General features: G+C 45.2%; 1 protein-coding gene across 2 annotated transcripts in view; it reads right to left on the minus strand.

The window, feature by feature from the left end:
- Positions 1-24067, minus strand: part of PPP1R26 (protein phosphatase 1 regulatory subunit 26) — a 57954-nt gene that overhangs the window by 15807 nt on the left and 18080 nt on the right. For both annotated transcript variants that reach the window (XM_077468383.1, XM_077468375.1), the window contains exons 3-4: positions 14485-14593; positions 550-650 (exon numbers count right to left, since the gene is read on the minus strand). In XM_077468383.1, the coding sequence (XP_077324509.1) occupies positions 585-650; positions 14485-14593 (175 nt within the window). In that variant the 3' untranslated portion in view covers positions 550-584. The remainder of the gene's footprint in view (positions 1-549; positions 651-14484; positions 14594-24067) is intronic.

Here is a 24067-nt window from a genome sequence, read left to right on the forward strand (position 1 = left end):
GACCCACCGAGAAGATGGATGCACCGGACTACAGGGGACAGCGGTGACATCGCTGGCTCCTGTGTCAGGTAAGTGACACATAATGGACCATTATGCTTTACCTTTGCAAGGAATGAAAGAGGAAGTAAACTCATCAGGGTTTACTTCCTCTTTAACAGCCTTTTTGTTTACCATATCTCCAGCAGCAATATAACCTAGTTGTTTCAGAGATCCTCAATAACAATTATCAAATGCAATATTTGGGTATTTTTAGACAGATTTCATGCAATAAAAAAGTCAATTCATCAAAGTAGGATATTAAATTTGAGATAAATACTGTAAATATGTAAGGTAAATACTGCTAAAACACTGAGATAAATCATTAAAATTAACCCAGTAGTTATTTATCACATGATGCAGGCAGTAAATGTATAAATGTAAATAATAATTAGGGGAAGGCCTTGTTCACTTGGGGCGTACCATGGTGCATTTAGACATTTCTGTAGTTCTGAAAAATAAGCGGTCTATACTGGCACTCCTTAGTGTTGCAAAGATTGCTTATAGTCTCACCTGCCAGAAGGAAGCTTCTGCCCCTACAGCATAATTTAGAATCGCAGTTTCTTCACCAGCAGCTCTGCGGTCTTCTTGTGTATGTAATCTGCTTTCTTACCCTAACAATAGAAAATATTCAAATCTATAATCACACGCCTAGTGGACCGTGCACACAACTGTCACAGGTGTAATTCTTTCCTGTACATGTCTGGCTAAAGAGTCAAAAGGGTGTTCCAGCTGCAGCATTTATTACTGTATACCAACTTCTAAACTGGGCAGAGAACAACAAGACATTTAAAGAAACAATAAAAACAAAACAAAAAACAGTAAATCGGATTAGTTTTATTAATTACTTAATTTCAATCTATTACTTGACCCAAATTCGTCCCCCTCCTCTTTACCAATTGGCGCTTTGAGGTGGGGGGGATACATAGTTTTTACAGATACCTGCTCCCACTTTCAATGATCCAAGTAGAAGTTTGACCTCCCCCTTCCACCTGCAGCCTTCTGGGATACATCTCAGGTCCCAGAAGACTGAGGGACCATTTCCAAAGTGTAGCGTGGGAAGCTGACTGTGAAGCTTCACTGACGGTTTCCCTTAGTTAAGATGCCGATGCCTGGACTCAAAGCCAAATGAAGAATTGGCTCGGGTGAGGACAGCACTAGATCCCTGGACAGGTAAGGTCCTTATATTAAAAGTCAACAGTTACTTGTATTTGTAGCTGCTGACATTTAATTTTCTTTTTTGGGGGAGCTCCTCTTTAATAACAGTTGTTTTTTTTTTTTTTTTTGGCCTGGTTTTACTGTACACCACAGAACAAGAGACTGACACCTGTAATGCTGCAGAGTTGACCTAAAAAGACAGCACACTCTCTTCCTCTCTTTACGTCAGTGATCCCCAAAACTTTTTTCACCCCTTGAAAGCCCGAATCCATATATTGTACTCCCTCCAAAATCAGTACTGTGCTCACGCTGTAGAAACATGTCCATATACAACCTGTACCATGCTGACTGTGTCATAAAACAAGTCAACAGATATACACCCGTCATATCTGGGAACTTCTGAAAATCATTGGGCCCGTGTCAGAAACCATGAACCAGATCGAGACAGAAGTACAGTAAAATCACACTTGTTTATTAATAAAAATAAAAAGGTAAATAGAGTATGTGTAGTTAACGCATAGCCAGAGTCCAGTAACCGGATCGGGTAGTCAGCCAAGCCAGAGTTCAGTAACCAGATCAGGTAATAAGCTAGGCCAGAAGTCAGGGATCCAAGTAGAGGAACAGCAAGCAGGATAAGGAGCCAGAAGGGATGTCAGCAAAGCCAGTCTTTAAACAGGAACACAGGAGATGGTTTCTTGTGATGTGACCAAGGCGAAGGCTGGAATGAAGTGAGCTGGAGATCTTTAAGTAGGGAGGACTGACCCGCAGCAGATCCACAACAGCTGGTTAACTGTGGAGAGAGATGAGAGCTGGCAATTAGCTGACAGCTAAGGGGCCAGCTCAGAGAAGGAAGGGCTGAGCCAGACCTGACAGTACCCCCCTCCTCAACGACCACTCCCCCTCGGAGGACCACCGAGCTTGAGGGGAAAATGTCTATGGAAATCACAGAGGAGGGCAGGTGCATGTACGTCCGAGGATGAGACCCAGGAGCATTCCTCAGGACTGTACCCCTTCCAATGCACCAGGTACTGTATGCGCCCACAGAACCTATGGGAGTCAACAACGGATTGTACCTCATACTCCTCATGGTTCTCAACCTGTATAGGGTGAGGACATGGCACCAAGGTGGTAAAGCGGTTGTAGACCAACAGTTTCAATAAGGTGACATGAAACACATTTGAGATGCGCATACTAGGAGGAAGGTCCAACTCGTAAGCCACTGGGTTAATCCTGCGAAGGATACGGAAAGGCCCAATAAACCAATGTGTGAACTTCAGTGAGGGAACATGAAGGCCAAGGTTGTGAGAAGGCAGCCAGACCCTGTCCCCAACCTGGTAGGAAAGCGCAGGCAGGCGTCTGCGGTCAGCACAGAGTCTGTACCTATTATTAGCATGACGTAAAGCCTCCTGGACTTGTGCCCAAGTGGAACGAAGGCCACGGAGATGCTCCTCTAGAGCAGGAATACTCTGCGGAACAAACAAGTGAGGCAACATGGAAGGTGGGAAACCATGATTCGCCATAAACAGAGACAATCGGGAAGCAGAATTCAAGGCACTGTTGTGAGCAAACTCAGCCCATGGTAACAGGTCTGACCAGTTGTTCTGATGGTCAAAAATATAGCAACATAGGAATTGCTCCAAGGACTGATTGGCTCATTCTGTGGCCCCATTAGACTGCTGGTGATACGCATAGGAGAAAGCAAGCTGAATTCCCAACTGTGCACAAAAGGCTCGCCAGAACCGGGAAACAAACTGGCTACCCTGTCCGAGACAATCACCTTTGGTAGCCCATGTAAGTGAAAGATCTCCTGACCAAAAATGGAAGCCAGTTCCTTAGAAATGGGCAGCTTCTTAAGTGGAATACAATGACACATCTTTGAGAACCGGTCAACCACCATAAGGATAACAGTGTTCCTTGGGAGTTTGGTAACTCCACAATGAAATCCATTGACAGGTGGGTCCATGGCCTCTCTCCATTGGGTATGGGTTGTAGGAGGCCCACTGGAAGGTGTCGTGGAGTCCTACTCTGAGCAGACATGGAACAGGCAGCTACGAAGGCAGTTATATCAGCCCCTAGACTAGGCCACCAGATTTGTTAGGAAATGGCCCAAACAAGTTGATTCTTTCCAGGGTGGACAGCTGCCTTGGGAGAATGGTAAGTCTGGAGCACTGCAGTACAGAAACACTCCGGGACAAAGCAGCGGTCACAAGTTTTCTCGGGAGGAGCATGGACCTGAGCAGCAAGAATTTTGTCAACCAAGGGAGAAGTAAGACTGGTGCAAACTGTAGCCAGAATACGATCAGGAGGAATCACAGGAACCGGAACCGACTCCGACCTGGAAGTGAAGAAAAATTGTCGTGACAAGGCGTCAGGCCTTACATTCTTAGTACCGGGTAAGAATGAGACAATGTAATCAAAACCCGACAAGAAAAGAGCCCATCACGCCCTTCCGGGAGAGAGGCGCTTAGCCTCAGACAAGAATGTGAGATTCTTATGGTCAGTAAGAATGAGAACCGGCACAGTGGTACCTTCAAGGAGATGTCTCCAATCTTTCAGGGCTAAAATGATTGCCAACAGCTCTCTGTCACCAATCTCATAATTTCACTCTGCAGGTGACAATTTCTTGGAAAAGTAGCCACACAGATGCATAGCGCTCTCAAAGTTATTGAGACATTGAGACAGAAGGGCGCCAACTCCAGTCTCAGAAGTATCAACTTCTAGGATAAAAGGCAACGTAGGATCAGGATGTGCCAACACAGGAGCAGAAACAAAGGCAGCCTTGAGACTCTCAAAGGCCTTAATGGACTGCGGAGACCAACTCTGTGAGTTACGGTCCTTTCTGGTCATATCAGTCAGGGGCTTGACCAGAGACAAGAAGTTACGAATAAACTTCCGATAATAGTTGGCAAAGCCCAGGAAACACTGCAGGACTGCTGAAAGTTTCTCTGGGTCCATCGAAAAACCGAAATGACATAGCCCAGGAATTTAACCTGTTCACGATGGAACTCGCACTTCTCCAGTTTACAATAGAGACTGTTTTCTCTTCGTTTCTGAAGCACACGACAGACTTCTGTGTGGTGGCTCTCCAGGGACTTGGAAAATATGAGGATATCATCGAGATAAACCACCACACATAACTGCAACAAATCTCGGAGGACATTATTAATAAATTCCTGGAAAATTGCTGGGGCGTTACAAAGGCCAAAAGGTATTACGAGGTGGCCTGTTCTGGTATTAAACGAGTGTCCCACTTGTTGGTGATTCTTCACAAAAAATAAAAATTTTATATCTTTATGTTTGAAGCCTGAAATGTGGCAAAAGGTTGAAAAGTTCAAGGGGGCCGAATACTTTCGCAAGGCACTGTATATACACACACACACACACACACACACACACACACAGTATTTCACAAAAGTGAGTAGGCCCCTCACATTTTTGTTAATATTTTATTCTATCTTTTCATGTGACAACACTGAAGAAATGACACTTTTCTACAATGTAAAGTAGTGAGTGTACAGCTTGTATAACAGTGTAAATATGCTGTCTCCTCAAAATAACTCAACACACAGCCATTAACCACGTCAGCCCTGGAAGGATTTAACCCCTTCCTGACCAAGCCCTTTTTTGCAATATGGCACTGAGTCCCTTTAACTGACAAATAGAGCTTTCTTTTGGTGGTATTTGATCACCTCTGCGGTTTTTAATTTTTGCACTATAAACAAAAAGTGCATCAATTTTGAAAACAAAAAAGCTATTTTTTTAAACTTTTTGCTATAATAATTACCCCCACAAAATATAAAATAAAACGAATTTCTTACACAGTTTAGGCCAATATGTATTCTTCTACATATTTTTGCTAAAAAAAAAATCGCAATAAGCGTATATTGATTTGGTTGGCCAAAAGTTATTGCGTTTACAAAGTAGGGGATAGATTTATGTCATTTTTATTATAAATTAATTTTTTTATTAGTAATGGTGGCGATCTGCCATTTTTATTGTGACTGCGACATTGCGACAGACAGATCGGACACTTTTGACACTATTTTGGGACCATTGGCATTTATACAGCGATCAGTGCTATAAAAATGCATTGATTACTATGTAAATGTCAGGGGTCAAACACTAGGGAGCGATCACGATCAAGGGGTTAACTGCATTCCCTCAGCATGTTCTAACCTTAGGGGGGATGGGCTCACTAGAACCTGACAGAGATCACTGCTTCCAATCACTCCTGAACTTCAAGTGACCAGTATGAGAGAGTGAGAACACCAAATTTAACACACCTGCTCCCCATTTACACATGAGACCTTGTAACACTAGCGAGTCACATGACATCGGGGAGGGAAAATGGTTAATTGGGCCCAATCTGGACATTTTCACAAAGACCCACGAAGTTGGAATGGCGGCGATGAAGGAGAAAGCCGGGCTCCTCCGCTAGTAAAAGAGCAGAAGATAGCGGAGAAGACCCCCGAAGTCGGAAGAAGACCCCCAGGGCTGTCTAATAGACTACTTTAAAAACCTGTGTTGTGTGTTTATTACCACTTTTCCCCCCCAGGTGAATGGGTAGGGGTACGATGTACCCCATACTCATTCACATACGGTGTAGGGCCAGGAACTGGGGGCCCCCGGATTCTGATAAGCCCCCAGCCCATAGACCCCGACAACCAATGGCCAGGGTTGTCGGGAAGAGGCCCTCGTCCTCCTCAACATGGGGACAAGGTGCTTTGGGGTGGGGGGGGCACAGGACTGGTTATTTATCACGGAATATACATGATTATAATATTCATTTATTATTTATCATTATAGTGATTATTTGATGCAATATATTTTTATTATGTGTAATTTTATTGCGCCGTTTTTTTCCCATTTTTTATGTCCACGGTGTTTGTATGTATCTTACAAGTTGAGCTGCAGCTATATTTTGATTATATAGAATTTTTTCTTTTACACATACACAGAAACAGCAAGCAGATCACTTAGGGGTGTACTCACTTTTGTTGCCAGCCATTTAGGCATTAATAGCTGTGCATTGAGTTATTTTGAGAGGACGGCAAATTTACAGTGATATACAAGTTGTACACTCACTACTTTACATTGTAGCAAAGTGTCATTTATTCAGTGTTGTCACATGAAAAGATAGAATAAAATATTAAAAATGTGAGGGGCCTACTCACTTTTGTGAAATACTGTGTGTGTGTGTGTGTGTGTGTGTGTGTGTATTTAATGTAAAGCCACTAGTATATTTAGTGCTCTTTTCAAAAGTTGGACATTATGGTTCATTTACTGCTGATATCGGGTCTAATATCAGCATATTAATATGGTATGTCAATCAACTATAGTGGAGATTACCTGAATTAAAAAGGTAATATGAAAAATGAGGAGCGGAAGGGGTTCACAGCAAGCAAAGGAAAGAAAGCAAATAGGAAAAGGGAGGGATAGGAGGTCCCCGAAGGTAGATTACTCCCAGAGGGAAATGATCTATATTACAAGGCCAGTATGGTGCCTGAATTTATGGGAGGAGCCTGGTGGGAAATTTAAGCTGGTATCTCGCTCTTGCTCTCTGTCGGTTTCAGTGCACGATACTATATGTTGCTGGGTCGGCTCTTCCCAGCTCACCTCGCGTTCATGAGTCTGTTCGTTATATTACACGACTTGCAGCTTCCTCGTATGCGCTCTTCATCAGCGATTCTTGCTCGGTGTTGATTTTTGGGTTCGTACCTTTTCGTTCATATGCAAGGTTACGATTCGTTACGTTTCCTATCCTGCATCCCTTTCGCTCTTAGCTGCCTCCGAGTTGTTGTCGGTCATGTCCTGACATCATGCGGCACAGGTGTAGTAGATTTGTATGTCTCTTCGGCCTAGCTTGTCGTCCCATGCCAAAAACATACGTTTCATTTGTAGATCCAAGCCTCCGAGCCACCATCGGCCGTTGTCCGATTTCACTCGATACCGGCTTTGCTGCTCATAGGATTTACAGTCTATGGGGTTGCCGTCTCATCCATTTGGAGATGAGCATGCATTGTTTGCATGGGTTCTGTGGCTGATTGAGGTGGTAATTAGACCCACCTGGTGCCTTGTCTGCACTCAATTAGCCCGAGGGGTTGGGTGGTTGGTATGGGTTCGGTTTAGAGTAAGGGGTGGCATACACTCTGCAATCAATTCTTATCGCTTTCACTTCATACTTTTCAACCAATTTCATTTACCCTACTACCATTTCATATCAGACACGTTGCATACCTACCACAGTCCGATTCAAACCCAGTTGCATCAGTGGCACAACGGTTCACATCAGACATGTCCTGCACTGATTCATACTGCTCATCCTCATACCCTACAAAAGTTTTGCTGTTATGTCATCTTACTCACCGATTCATATAACTTTCATGCCATACACAATCACTCCGATTCCAGCCTAGTCACCTTGGCGGCACAACGCTTCGCATCAGCCACACATCACACACCAATTCGCAGCAGTTCTTACCATACCCTACGATTCGTTAATTATATCATTTTTCTGACCAATTCTTACCGCTCACCTCCATACACTATTAAAGATTTGTTGGTTCACTCACTGGTTCATATCACTTCTTGCCACACACACACCATTCGTTCTTAGGGCCACGACCATAAAATACACATTAAATCCTCAACTACCATTGAAAAAAGTACTTGGTCTTCGATCATAGGATTCACATAAATCTGGAAATGGTAAAAAATTGATGAACCTGAAACCAAATTGTGTAAGCATGAAATACCAGCCTTTGACCAGGCTCGGAAGGTCATGGGGGAAGTTCATGCTGGATAGAAGGCCAGATTTTTGTGAAATGAAAGGAGTGGGTTATGTAAAGATTGTAAACGGTGCATAGTTCTGTGTCTATCCCATAATGATAAAGAATGTTTAGTGATCGGGTTCAGAAGGTTCTTACGGTCCCTTGGATGCAACCATAATATATTCAATATCGGGAAAGGGTCACAGTCCATTGATTATATAGCAACCCAGAGGGGGATTTCAGTAGTGGCTTTATATTTTGACAGTTGTGCCACTTGAGCAGCCTTATGATATGTCATAAAATTAGGAAAACCCAAGCCAGCCCGTAGTATTGGGTGATAAAGAGTTTCTTTAGGCAAACTTGGTTTAATCTGGCCCCAAGTGAATAATACCGCTCTCTGCTGTATAATTCTTAAAAAATAAGCCAAGATGTGTTTTGGGAGAACTTTAAATAAATATAAAAATTTCGGAAGGATGGTCATTTTGATTAGATTGATTTTCCTGAACCAGAAAAGTGGAATAGATGACCATTTTAACAATAAACACGTGGTTTGTTTCAATAAGGCTGGATAATTGGTGGAAAAATAGGATTTTTTGAACTCACCGTAAAATCCTTTTCTCTGTAATTCACCGACCGACACAGCTCCTCTCTTAGTCATTGGGTTGTTATGCCCACCACTAGGAGAATACTAGGCATTACTTGGTTCTGTAACACTCAGAAATTTTCAGTTCCGCCCAGGGGGCGGTACCTTGAGCAACAACCCTCCAGCCTGCCATGCAGTCATCAGTACGTCAACAAGCAGTATAACGTAAAGAGAAAAAAGGAGGGACAGGTACTGTGTCGGTCGGTGAATTACAGAGAAAAGGATTTTACAGTGAGTACAAAAAATCCTATTTTCTCTTATATTCACCGACCGACACAGCTCCTCTCTTAGCCATTGTGACGTCCCCAAGCAGTGTCAAACGAGGGGTGGGAAAAACAGCATAGAAAACTTCATCCACCATGGCATGTGGAAACTAGTGAAACTTTACCCACAAAAAAAAAGTGCATGGAGAAAACCACCACAAAAACAGGGTACCCTCAGCAGGAGTGACTATCCACAACCGCACCAAAACTGCGGAATGTAATGCAACAGCGCATTAACTTAACGGTACTGCATTTTTATGAAAAACCAGGAGAAAAGAAAATATATTGCATATTCAATTGCAACTATACGGCCGCCTGCAAAAATTTGCGGCCAAAATAGGCATCAGCCGATGCACTGACGTTTACCTTGTAGAACTTGGTAAATGTGTGGACAGACGACCAGGTCGCCGCTTTGCGCACCTGAGCGACAGACGCCTGGCGTCGGAAAGCCCAAGCCGTTCCGATTGCCCTTGTGGAGTGGGCTGTGACTGGAAAGGGGGGCACCTGTCCCTTCAAGGCGTAGGCTTGCACTATAATCTGTCTGATCCACCTGGAAATGGTGGCCGTTGAGACCGCCATGCCTTTCTTTGGACCAGCCACTGAAACAAACAGTGAGCCTGACTTCCGAAAGGGAGCAGTGGAAGACAAATACACCTTTAGATCCTGAACCACGTCCAGAGCGTGAAGGGCCATTTCCTTAGGGTATTTCGGCTTAGGACACAGAGATGGTAATACAATGTCCTCATTGATATGAAAAGCCGAGACCACTTTTGGCAGAAAAGATGGTTGCGGACACAACACCACCTTATCATTGTGGATAACCAGATAAGGCGACTTGCAGGACAAGGCCGCCAGTTCCGAGACCCTCCTGGCCGATGTGATGGCCACTAGAAAGACCACTTTCTGGGAAAGAGTCAACAGGTAAATCTCCCTGATATTTTCAAACAGCGGTTTTTGAAGAGCCTATAACACCAGTTTCAAATCCCATGGGGGTAACGGTGGACGCACCAGGGGGAATACATGTCGCAGCCCCTGAACAAAGGTACTCACTAATGAGTGAGACGCCAGGGGTTGCTGAAAAAAGACAACGAAGACTGATATTTGCCCCTTAATGGTGCTTAATGTCAATTTCTGGTCTACTCCTTGCTGAAGAAACAGCAGGATCCTGGATATAGAAAAGGAGCGTGGATGCCAACCTTTCTCCTCACAAATGGAGATGTAAGCCTTCCAGGTACGATGATATATCTTCCTATAAGAAGATTTCCGTGCCCTCAGCATAGTTGGGATCACCGAATCCGACAGACCCCGGTTCCTCAACACCTGGCTCTCAATAGCCATGCCGTTAAAGCCAGCGATGGTAAACAGGGTGAAGAATCAGACCTTGAGACAGAAGGTCCTCTCGTAACGGCAATCGCCATGGGGCGTCTGACACCAGGCGTACTAGGTCTGCGTACCAAGGTCGCTGAGGCCAATCTGGGGCGACCAGAATCACTGGGATCCCCTCGACTTCCACTCTGCGGAGCACACGTGGTAATAGTTTCAGTGGAGGAAGGGCGTAGATCAGCTAGTACTGATCCCACAGAGCCACCAGCGCATCTGACTCGTCTGCCCAGGGATCTCTAGTCCTAGACACAAATCTCGACACCTTCTGATTGAGACAGGAGGCCAGAAGATCAACGTCTGGTGTGCCCCACCTAAGGCACAGTAGCCTGAATACCTCCGGATGCAATGCCCATTCTCCTGGGTCCAGTATCTGGTGACTCAGATAGTCCGCCTGCCAGTTCTCCACTCCCAGGATGTAAATGGCCGACAGGGCCGGTACATGTCGTTCTGCCCACGAAGTATGTGAGCGACCTCCCGTGCGGCGGCTGAGCTTCTTGTTCCTCCTTGGTGATTGACGTATGCCACAGCCATGGCATTGTCTGACTGGATCCGGATCAGACGCCCCTGTAGTCTCATCGACCATGTGGAGAGGAACAGCCTGATCGCTCTTAACTCAAGCAGATTGATTGGCAACTTGGATTCTTCCGCCGACCAGAGGCCCTGAGCCGACTGAACCCCCATCACTCCACCCTAGCCGGATAGGCTGGTGTCCATTGTGATCACTGTCCACTTCAGAGGTAGGAATGACTTCCCGGACTGAATCACCGGGGACCTCAGCCACCAGTTCAGGGAATCTCTGACTGACTGGCTGACCTGGATCTGTCGATCCAGGGACAACTGAGATTTGTCCCACTTTGTCAAAATCTCCTCCAGGACTCTGGTGTGGAACTGGGCATAAGGTACTACCTCGAAGGAGGCTACCCAGGACTCGCATGCAGAAGCGGAGCGACGACCACTTGCGGTTCATCAGCAGTTTTACCACTGATCTGAGAGTTTGCAGTTTGTCTAAAGGGAGAAAAACTCTTGCTTCCCTGGAGTCCAGCAGCAAGCCCAGGTACTCCAGACGCTGGGTCGGTACAATCACTCACTTCTTTAGGTTCAACAGCCACCCAAATTCTTGCAGGGTCTGCATGGTGATCGCCACATCCTCCTCTAATTCTGAGGTGGAAGATGCTCTCAGGAGGAGATCATCTAAGTATCCCCCGATCGCGATCCCACGTTGCCACAGCAACACCAAAACAGGAGCCAATACCTTGGTAAAGACTCGGGGGCCGATGCCAGACCAAACGGAAGAGCCACAAACTGGTAGTGGGCTTCCCCGACTGCAAATCGCAGAAACTTTTGATGCCAAAGGCATATGGGTATGTGCAGGTACGCATCCTGGATATCTAAGGATGCCAGGGAGTCCCCTTGATGGAGTGCAGTGACTACTGAGCGAACTGATTCTGAACCTCTGCACTTTTAGGTCCAAGATTGGACGTACCCCTTCCTTCTAGGGAACTACAAACAGATTTGAGTAGAACCCTGGGAACCTTCCGATTCCAGAACCGGTACAACCACCCTGCCACTCAGCAGGTCCCTTACTGCCCCCAAGAGGGCCTCCCGGCGAGCTGGGGATATGGGTATGCTGGAGGGGAAGAATCTGTCGGCCAACAGAGAAACACTATCTTGTAGCCTGAGGAAATCAGATCACAGACCCATTGGTCGGATAGTCGAGAGGACCACCAGGCCGCAAACTCCCGAAGGCCACCCACCACCCGAGACAAGGGTGGGGGCAAACCTTCATGCGGTAGCACTGTTATTCGCAGGCTTGTTAGGCTTGAGGTTCCAGGGACGTTTCTGTCCTTCCGCGGTCGTCCTGTCGGGCTGGGGACGTTTAGCTGAAGCTCCAGGCGGACGAAAAAGCCGTTTGTGAGCAGAAAAAGAGGACCCTTGCTTTGCGGTGTGGCTCCTTAGCCTTCCTGGCCTGTGGGAGTAGGGAACTCTTACCACCGGTGGCATTTTTATTAATGTAATACAATGAGGCTCCGAAAAGCCGGTCACCAAGGAAGGGAAGATCCGTCAGGGCTTTCATAGATGCCTGGACGCTATACAAGTATTTCATTCATTCATTCACTGTCCGAACGGTCCTAGTCAGCGTCATCTGACAAGACAGAGCAGGGGTCACCAGCCTCAGCAGGACCAGAGTTTGCTTCAGAGCTCTCCCCAAAGAAGGGTGGGGGGGTGGCTGGGAGGGGCCGCTTTTTTGCACCCTTTTGCCCACGTGCCACCTCCATCTTGGCAATAAACAAATTGAGGACCGCCTGTCCAGGAGCACTGTGCAGTCGACAGGCGGCCCGGTTGCAATTGCCTGGATTTCGGGGGAAGAAACACCAGTTTCTGAAGCCATGCTGACCCTACCCTGTCTGCCACCCGAAGGGGACTTAGGACAGTGACAGTCCCACCCTCCTTACTGCTGCTGGCTGAGGGGCTCTTTCCCGCAGGACTCACCACCCTGAGGGGTTCTGTGCTATCCAGCAGGTAGTGCCTGTAGTCCCTGTTGGCTCCCAGGAGCTGTGTTGGTGGAAGCAGCTGCAAATGGCACTAAAACCGCTCTGAAGTGTGCTCAGGCTTCAAGAAAATGGGCGCCCAGTGTCCAGCACAAGGACATAAAACACAGGGAAAATGGGCGTTAGAGCACAGGAGCACATGCTGCAGCTAGAGAACACTAAAAAACGTGTTCAGGCTTCAAGAAAATGGCCACCGGCGTCCTGTATGAGGACAATCACAAGGAAAATGGCCGCTGAAGCCCAGGAGAGCATGCTTGCCCTTGCCCACACCTAAAATGGCTGCCGAATGCAGATCCATGAGGTACAGGGAGAACACAATGGTGGTGAGCACAGCGCTGCGCAGGACACCAGCATGGCCTCACAAACACCTTCCAGGGGCATGAAGAACAGGACTCAGGACACAGCTAGCCAGCGCAACCCCCCAGGTGAGAGCCCCCCCTGAGAGCCCCTGCATAGACACACACACACACACACCACTCAGCAGCATCCCCCATATGGAAGGGGGAGGGAGAGGGGGACAGGGAGAGAAGAGAGGGAGGTGAGGGACCCCCGAATCGACCTCCCGGGGGAATGCCTAGCTGCTTAGCCCCGCCGAGGCAGGGGGAGCTGTACTTACCCATCCTGAAGAGCTGGGAGACATTCCATCACAGACCCACTCACTAATCAGTATAGGGTGGCTGCTGGCCCAGCATACTGTGACGCAGGCATCAGTAGCCCGGTCATATGTTCTGAGAACAAGTAATGCCTAGTATTCTCCTAGTGGTGGGCATAACAACCCAATGGCTAAGAGAGGAGCTGTGTCGGTCAGTGAATATAACAGAAATAGATCTTTGTGATCTGCAGTGAGCTGGATACTTAAGTAAGGCAGACTGTGTGTAGCCCATTTTAAAGGAAATGCCTCCTTAAAGCGGGACTGTACTTGGGAAAAAAATATTAAAAGCCAGCAGTTATAAATACTACAGCTGCTGACTTTTAATAAATGGACACTCACCTGTCCTGAGGTCCAGCGCTGCCGCCACCATTCTAGGTGAGGGAATCAGGAAGTGAAGCGAATCGGCTTCACTTCCCGGTTCCCTACTGCGCATGCGCGAGTCGCGCAGCGCAATAGGAATTGTCCGCGCTGTCTCTGAGACCCGTGTGTGTCCCAGCAGACAGCGCGGCAGGACAGGAAGAGGCATAGACTCCCACGGGAGTCTATGCCCGGAAGTGGGTGTAAATACCTGTCTTCGCAGGTATCTCCACCCCCCTCCCCCCTGAAAGGTGCCAATTGTGACACCGGAGGGGGGGGGGGGGGTTCCGATCAGCGTAAGTTCCACTTTAGGGTGGAACCCCGCTTTAACAGTACAAATTTCCTTGTCAGATAATGAAATGTTCAATGCTTTTGATTTCTGCATATTAAATTTAAGACCTGAAATAGCTGAAAACCTGTTTAGGATGTTCATAAGATTGGGGATAGAGATTTGTGGGGAGGATAAGAATAGAAAAATATCATCTGCAAAAAGCATAATTTATAATGATACCCACCTAATTATATAATTTATTTTATTTTTAAACCTGGATTGTAAATAAAAATATCTGGAAGCTGCTTGCTATGAGCAACAAAAAAAGTACTTGTTAGTATATTTCCTACCCCAAGCCCATAAGGAGTCAAAGACACATGACTATCACAAACTGGGAAGTACCTGAGACATCCTCTTACAAAATGTTCTGCCGGCATTTCTACAAATTTCCTCAGGGGATAGCATAATATAAGGTTCCAGTTTCCAACCTGGATCAATGGGTGACCTGTAACTGCAAAGAACAAAGCGGCAGGTCATAAGTGAGCTGAAAAGTACATCAGGGCCTTCAGACCCAGAGAGACTAAATAGAAAGCAATGGAAGATACACATTTTTACAAAACATTGATTTCAAAATCTTGCAAATAAAGCAGTGTCCAAATAAGAGAGTCAGTATCCTGCTATAAAAACAATCAAGTGATCAAACACATTTTCCTTAGTAAAGGCCATACAATAATGTTCCAGGGCCACAATTTCCCCAACATGCAACCATATTGATTGGAGGGTCATTTTCAGTCCAGTGACAAACATTAACTGCTTTCTTCACAGAGGCTGTATATATACGGTCTCAGCTGCAAGTGGTTATACCAGCAATTGGCTTTCTAGTAAAAGTGATCAAGCGGCTTTACAGCCACCCAATCACTTTTACAATGTTCAGGAGAGACAGAACATATGTAAACAGTTGAGTGAGCTGTGCACAGAGGAGAAAGAGGATCATCCACTCCCTGACCTCCTCTGTGACTAATGAACCAGAAGCAACAAGTATTTTGTCACTTACCATTTTAGTGCTATTTCCCTGGCTGGTAGAACCAGGGAAGCATCTGGTCAAACCAATCTGTGTTTGAGCAGATGCTTTGAAAGGCAGGGGAGACATCAAGGTTCTAATACAGCAGTCCCCAACCTTTTTGGTACCAGGGACCAGTTTCGTAGCAAACAATTTTTCCAGGGACTGGGGAGGTGGATTGGATATTCACAGTCTGTCCTTAGCCCCCTTCACACCACAACCGCCCCTTTACAGTGTCCACAGTCCCTCTTTACATCACAGATCTCCCTTTAAAGCAGTCTCAGTGTCCTTTCACATCACAGCCCCCGTTTACATTGGAGTGCCCCTTTACATTAATGTTACTGGCGTTGCAGTATAAAAGGGCATGGTGATGTAACAGTGCTGCACTGTAAAGAGGCATGGTGATGTAACGGGGGCTACACTGTGATGTAAAGGAGGGCTGCACCGTAAAGGGAGTTCTGTGATATAAAGGGGACTGTACTGTAATGATTGCAGGGTCCCTTTACAGTGCAGTCCCCTTTATATCACAGTGCCCATTGCAGTCATGTCTCCCTCCCCCTTTCCTCTCTCACTGCCCCATTACAGTGCTCCATGTCAGTCTCTGCCTCCCCTGCACAGTCCTGCCTGTGGAAGGGTAGAAGCAGTTTTCAACCATGTGTCTTCTCCTGGGTCTCCCCCCACCGCCGATGTCAACTTGTCAGCAGGGCAAGCAGCGGGAGTTGCAGATCTGGACGGAGGGTGGGAGCTGCCAGAACTTATCATGGTAACCACTTGTTAATATGAAAGGCTCCTGCTCTCCAGAGCAGATTTCCAGCTCCTCCCCTGCTGATAGGAAGACATTGGTGGCGGAGACAACACACAGGCTCAGTGACACAGCCGCACAGGAGGAGGTGAGCGGCAGCTGCGGTCTATGATAGTCTTGTTGACCATTAACAAGCCACAGACCGGTAAATGTCGAGGTGTTGGAGACCCCTGATGTCTCAATAAAGAATACCTGTCACTTGCCCAAAGCTATTACAAGGGGCTTGTTTACAGTAGGTCCCGCATGCATATGTATACGGTTATTGCACCATACATGTGGGATATTGCTGCAAACGCAAAAGTGAGAGCAATAATTCTAGTGCCAGAGCTCATATTTTACCACTTGCCCACTAGGCACTTATACCTCCTTCCTAACCAGGCCAGTTTTCAGCTTTCAGTGCTCTTACATTTTGAATGACAATTACTTAGTCATGCAACAGTGTACCCATATAAAATTAGTGTCCTTTTTTCTACACAAATAGAGCTTTCTTTTGGTGGTATTTACTCATCACTGGGTATTTTCATTTTTGCGCTATAAATAAAAAAAGAGAGAACATTTTCTTTGTGTCTGTTATAAATTTTGCAAATTTGTCATTTGTATTCACACATTTTGGCCAAAAGTTATACTGCTACATATCTTTGGTAAAAAATACCCAAATAAGTGTATATTATTTGCTCTTTGTGAAGGTTATAGAGTCTACAAGCTATAGTGCCAATCAATAAAAATTTATCACACCTGATGTACTGACAAAAGTGTCTAATTTCTTGAGACACTGACAAGCCAGGACAGTACGAACAAATACCCCCCAAATGACCCCTTTTTGGAAAGTAGACATTCCATGGTATTTAGTAAGAGGCATAGAGAGTTTTTTGAATTAGTAATTTTTTCCCACAGTACTTTGCAAATTAAGATTTTTTTCACAAAAATGTCATATTAACAGGTTATTTCTCTCACATGGCATATGCATACTTGCAACTACACCCCAAAACACATTATGCTACTCCTCCTGAGTATGACGAAACCACGTGTGAGACTTTTTCACAGCCTAGCCACATACAGAGGCCCAACATTTAGGGAGCACCATCAGGTGTTCTAGGGACATAAATGATACATCTAATTTCTTGACTAACACTTTTGAAGGCCCTGGAGCACCAGGACAATAGCAACACTCACAAAATGACCCCATTTTGTAAAGCAAACACACCAACACATAATCTAGGAGGCATAATGTGTCTTTTAAACATGTCATTTTTTTTCCACAAGTTTTTGGAAAATGTGGAATGAAAATGAAAATGCATTTTGTTACACAACATTGTCAATTTAGAGGATACTTCTAACACATAGCATGCGTATAGCAAAAATGACACCCCAAAATACATTCTGCTACTCCTTAGTATGGCGATACCACATGTGTGAGACTTTTACATAGCCTGGCCACATACAGAGGCCCAACATGCAGGGAGAACCGTCAGGTGTTCTTGGGACATAAATTACACATTTACAGTAATTTCCTGACTACCTATTACACTTTTGTGAGGCACTAAAGGCACCGATGTGGCATGGATGAGCCTAGTGACGGCACTGATGAGCACCTTGATGGCACTGATGAGCACTGTGATAGCACTGATGTGGCATGGATTAGCACTGTAATGGCACTGATGAGTACTATGATGGCACTGATGTGGCATGGATGAGCACTGTGATGGCACTCATGAGCATTGTGGTGGCACTGATGAGCACTGTGATGGCACTAATGTGGCATGGATGAGCACTGTGATAGCACCAATGTGGCACAGTTGAGTACTGTGATGGCACTGATGAGTACTGGCATGGCACTGATGTGGCAGGGATGAGAACTGTGGTGGCACTGATGAGCATTGTGATGGCACTGATGTGGAACGGATGAGTACTTATGTGGCACTGATGAGCACTGTGATGGCACTGATGTGGTACAGATGAGCACTGATGTGTCATGGATGAGCACTATAATGGCACTGTTGAGCCCTGTGATGACATAGATGTGGACTGTGATGGCACTGATGTAGCATAGATAAGCACTGTGAAGGCACTGCTGTGGCACCAGTGAGCACTCCATATCCAGCCCACTCACTGCTGCACTCTCTTCCTCCTCTCCTCAAACGCTGCATCGATCGTGCGAGGAGAGGAGAGAGTTGAACTGAATATGACCCATGTGCCATGTACTTTCGTCCATTATGTAATAGGTATATTAAACTCTATCTTTTTTGCTTTATTTTTGCCTTGTTAATTGTTGAATTGTTATCATTAAAATATATTTTTATATTCCATCTGTTGTCCAAAGTGCCTATAAAGTCTAACCTTGGGGCAGTCTTTGCCCTTTTCCCCCCTTTTTTAAGTTCAGATGAATGCAGCCGAAGCTCGCATTAGCCAAGGCCTGAACATCCACTTGGTAGAACTTGGAGAATGTGTGAACAGAGAGCCAGGTGGTGGTCTTACAAATATGGTAAGCAGCTGCTTAATGCTGAAAAGCCCAGGTGACACCTCCAGGGTGCCGCAGTCCGAATTGGAGAAGGGTCCTGTATGGTCTTCTGGTCCGTTTTAGGTGCAAATTCAGCCAAAAACTCAGTCCTGAGTCGCACCTGAAACCCCCTGCTGTAAGCCGCGGCCACAGCTAGTGTGAACCCAGCCTAAAGAAGATACCACCTTGGGTAGGAAAAAAAGTTGTAACCACTTTGTCCTTGTGCAAAACAAGAAAGTGTTCTTTACAGGAAAAAACTGTGAAGTCAGAAAAGACGTAATGGCTATGAGCAAAGCAACTTCCATGAAACTATCTCCAATTGGTTCAAAGGGAGGTCATTAAGTACAGACAGCACCAGGTTGAGATCCCACGGTGATGCAGGAGGTCAAATTTGTTAATTTATAGCAACAATTCCCTTAAAAAAATCTCTTGATAAGGGATTGCAAGGCAAGAGATTTCAGAAATAAAATGGATATGGTAGAAACCTGTTTCTTAGGGGTATTTAGGGCCAAACCGAAGAAAGGCCTAAATATTGGTAGAGTAGAGTAGTCATTGGGTCTCCACTTCCTTGCCTCACATCAGACAAAGTAAGCCTCCCATGTGTGATGGTAAATCTTGGGAGTTAGATTTTCTTGCTCTGTGTAAGATGGGAAGAACAGTCAGAAATACCCTTATGCCGCATACACACGACCGGACTTTTCAAGGGACTAGGTCCGGCGGTCTTTCCGACGGACATTCGGCGGAGTTACGACGGACTTTCCAAATGAACGGATTTGGCCACACACAATCGCACCAAAGTCCAACGGATTTGAACGTGATGACGTACGACTGGACTAGAATAAGGAAGTTCATAGTCAGTAGCCAATAGCTGCCCTAGCGTCGTTTTTTGTCCGTCGGACTAGCATACATACGAACGGATTTCCGGTGGAAAAATTTAAAACATGTTCTATTTCTAAAGTCTGCCGGATTTTTGGCAAGCAAAGGTCCGATGGAGCCCACACAAGATCGAATTGTCAGACGGACTCGTTCCGTCGGACTTTTGCTGTCAAAAAGTCTGGTCGCGTGTACGCATTATGTTTTAGGACTTAATGGCTAAGTGCACCTTAAAAAAAGGGAATCAAGGGATGCAGACATGCTGTATAGTAACATGTTACATATTACTAAATTTAGCCTTTAGGTTTCAACACCCATGCTGTTTAATCCAGCCACCGAGAAGCAGGGTGGAATAAGAAGCCTTAGCCAGTAAGTCTGGTCTGTGTGGAAAAGGCCAAAGCTTGTCCATCACATGCCTGAGTATATCTGTGTAGCACATCTTCCTAGCCAATTTGGTACAAAGAGAATAACCAGAACCCTTTCCACTATTTTGCACAGAAGGTGAGGGGGAATCCTCATCTGAAAAAAAGTCATAAACCAGCTTGAACTGAGTCCAAGGAATCACCAGAGCATCTACTGTGAATGCTAGAGAATCTCTGGTCTTGTCTATGAATTGGTTCGGCTTGTTGTTGAACCTGGAGGCTAGGATGTCAACACACCTTGTTTTTCCCACCTTTAGCAGAGACCACTCCCCTGGGCCTAGGCAATGAGAGTTTAGAAGTCTCTCTGCCACTTACACTACAGGGAATAAAAAATAAATAAACATAAATAAAAAATGGTTTGAGATCGATGAATGGCAGTCCTTTCAGTTGCGGCATTCCGTAGCATCACTACCGCAACCAATAAGAGCAGGAGATAATCTACTACCGTTAGAACAGTTGTGTGTAGATGGAAAGGGTAAAAGTGGAATATCCGGAATATATAAAATACCATTGGAGATGGCCGGAGAGGAGAGACCACCAAAAGGAATCAGGAACATGGGTGAGTGATATGCAACTGAAAAGAATTGTAAAGTGTGTTTTTTTTTTGGCCGTTGATACAAATACAAAATAAATTAACTTTAAATGTTTATCTAGATGGTATATAACCCCAGATATAGCTCATAAATTTCAAATAGGAAAATCTCCTAATTGCTGGCGGGGATGTGACTCCACTGGGAATATGGCACATATATGGTGGGATTGTCCTCTAATAAAAAAATTCTGTAAGGAAGTGTTAGCCCTGATCAAGGAGATCACAAAGATAGAATTCACGGAAGACCCATGGGTATGTTTGTTTCACGCTATGGATTTGCCAATAAAACTTTATAAAAATAACATAATACCACACTTAATAAATGCGGCTAAAAGTTTAGTACCACTACATTGGCAAGAAGTATAAAGTCCCACAATAGGAGAATGGCTGAAGTAGAAACAGTGACTGGGATGAGAGTGGGATAAGTGGGGAACTATGGGAAAGTTTGATAGCATTTAAAAAGAAGAGGAATTACGCAGATATGTTGATTTTGGGGGGGATTGGGGCCCAAATGAATAAGTAAGAAACATAGGGTCAAGAAGGCGAGTTGAGGAGGTAGGAGGGAATGAGTAGGTTGGGGGGGTGTAAATAATAACAATGTTAAAAGTTGGAAGATTTGACCCGTTTTATATTGCATTTCACTTTTTTATGGATTTGTTGAAAAATAATAAAAAAAAAAAAGTGCCAACAGTCCACTTCAGGTATGTGGACAGCAGAACTTAATGCACGATTCAGCCCAGTTTAAATTTGTTTCTTTTAGGGCAGCTTAACTTCTGATGCCCCCTTGATGGTTTATGTAGGCCACTGCCCAGATGTACCCCAACTGAGTGACCTTGCAGAAGATAGTTCCAGTATTGTAGAGAGATATTCTTATGGCTCTCAGTTCCAAAATGTTGAAGTTTCAACTCCTGTGGGGGCCAGGTTCCCTGGGCAGTCAGTGTATTGAAAAAATACACCCCAGCCTGTAAAGGTCAGCATTCGTTGTCAACAGCTTCCAGGGCATGTGAAGGAAAGACTTTCCCAATTCCAGGGCAGGGATGGATATCCACCATGTAAAGGAGAGGTCTGTCATGCTGGACAGATGCATTGGGTGATTTGCTTGTTCCACATTGTGTGTTGGATTAAAGAGGTCTCCAGTGAAACTGGGTCCGAAATACTTTCCCCAATATTATCCTCAAGGAACACTTCTAAATATTGAACAGGGTCTAAAGTTTCTAAAAGTACAGAGTATTTTCCCAAAAAAATTCAGAAATAGCAGAGAAATCTGCTTTTGTCAGACAGGTCCACACAATGCATGCCTGAGAGGGCGCTAGAGTCAGATAAGGGAGCGGTGTCATAGTAGTACATGGATCATGGACAAGGCAGCTCAGAAGTGAACATGCACAAGTGCCCCCAAAAATCTAAACCTTTACAAATGCTTAAAAGCTATGTGGTTTCTGTGAAGTTTGTAAATACAGTAAATGTGTTGATGGGGCAGCCATATTGTATGTGTCAGGTCACCTGAGACCAGGTGACAGATGCACTCCGTAGGAGTCGGAAGTGCACCGCTAGGTAGTGGACCTTAGGACTGACTGCTGCGGATTGTACCCAGGGAGATTCAGGACACAGGTCTACAGGATCACTAACACAGATCCCAATGGAAGCTGGAGCATAGATTCCCCAGGGCGCGGAGTCTAAGAGCCAGCGGGTGTTTGCCAGAGCCTCCAGTGGTGAGGATGGACTTCACTGCAGTCTGGCTCCAGGTCGCGGCCCCTAGGGTCTCACAGCTCACAATCCATCTTAAAACAAAAGAAGGATGCACGATTACCATCAAACCTTTCAGGCATCAAAACAAACAGTTCCAGACATGCAGGTTCCAGGGTTGGGTGTACTGCGCCTCTAAACAAGCGGACTTCTTGCTGCAGCTCAGCAACGGTCTGGCCCAGGCTGGAGACTTGCAGAGCAAGGGAGGTGAGAATCCTGTACATCTCTGTGGACTCCATGGTGGTCAGTTCATTATTTGAGGGCTTACCTAGGTTGACGGTCTGGCCCTCATTGTGTATTCATTGTGTGTTTGGCTTCCTGGTTCCTGCTTGCCGTGTGCTCTATGTTTGACTCTGTTACCGACCTTGGCGTGTTCTCAACGATTCTTGTCTGCTTGTGACCTTGACCTTTTGCATGTCTCTTGTTGCCAAAGGATCCTGTGTTCAAAGTTACAGTGTTCCAAGACTGACCTCGGCTACCGACCCTGGCTTGTATATCGTTTATTCTGTCTTCTGGAATCACTGACTACGGCTTTACCTGGACAATCCTTTGGCAAATTCCTGTCAAGCTCCCGTGCACAGAGTCACAGCCCAGGTAGCTTGTCTGCTTGTTACCGTGGGCTGTGTGTATTTGCAAGGGTGAGCGTACATCTCTGCATCATGGACTCCAACCTAGGTAAGCCCTCACAGTATGATTACATATGTAGACGGCTGTAGTAAAAAAAAATTGGGAATAAGGATTCTGTTTTTCTGGGCATGTATTTCAAGTTTAATACATTTCTAAAGCCTCATACACATACTTAGATTTTCAGCCGACCAAACGTCCATTTTTTGTGGCATGCTAGTCTCACGTTGAACGTGAAGAGGTTACTCACACTATGAAAATTTTCATACGACAGAATACAACCTCAGAATATACGTAATGTGTTGAATAGTTTTGTATGTAGTCTTCCATTTCTGAGCATGCATAGTCTTGCTCTTACGACTTTTTTTTGTATGAAAACTGTACTAATGAAATGAAAAATCGGACGTTGAGTTCACATCCGACAAAAATGTTATAGTCTGCACATCCAACTTTTGTCTGACGAAAAAGCAAAATCGGCTGTCAAAAGCACCGTACTAGTGCTCGGAAAAATTAGCTGACGGCTGGTTGTAAGAATTTTTCCATCCAATTTCCGTATCATTTGTATGAGCCTTTAGATTGACTAATACCCATGAATTGAGACAGATTCATTGACTGTGCCAGGTTTGGCATCTTACACTACACCCTTAAGACTAAAAGGTAAAATTATATTTATTATACTTGCAGTTTTGTTTGCTCATTAGTCACTCTAATCGGTTGATTCATTACACTTAGTGGGACTTATAGCCATGAGCCACTATTAGCACCTCTATGAAAATGATCTCCGCTTATCCTACTCTGACCCCCTAAATTATGAATTGCAGGTGCCCCCACTGTTACTCCCCCCACCCCCGGGTCATAACACGTGACTCCGTGCAAGCCCTGTGTCTTGGAGTCTCACCTTGGGGGACACTTAGGAGGAATGCGGAGGTTCTGGATCACTTGAATACAACCGTTTTTAAAAGTCTCTGGTTGTGTGAGGTCCACTGCTTGAGGTGTACATATACCATCATAGATATAAAGCAACGTATGTTTTTTACATAATAATATAGATTAAGTAGTCTACTCTTGCTGTAAATGGCAAAATGGCAAAAACCTTTCTTTGATGCATCTTCTAGAATGCTAACCCCCCCCCCCCCCCCCCCCCAGAAAAGAAGACCATGAATGTAGGGGTCGAAATGGATCAGTGTAATCTCATGCATCCTATGGTATAGCGTAACTTGTAACATTGTCCCTATGAAGTATAATGTCACCAATTTCGGCTACCCCGCCTTACACATATTGACCAGAGCTCATATTTTAAACTCTTTGTAAAATTGAATTTTTTTCTACTAAATAAAATAAATTTTTTTTACAAAAGATTTGTCTATTCTTG

Source organism: Lithobates pipiens, unplaced genomic scaffold (genome assembly GCF_037356315.1).
Source record: "Lithobates pipiens isolate NorthernLeopardFrog02 unplaced genomic scaffold, aLitPip1_a1.2 Scaffold_11, whole genome shotgun sequence".
NCBI lineage: Eukaryota > Metazoa > Chordata > Amphibia > Anura > Ranidae > Lithobates > Lithobates pipiens.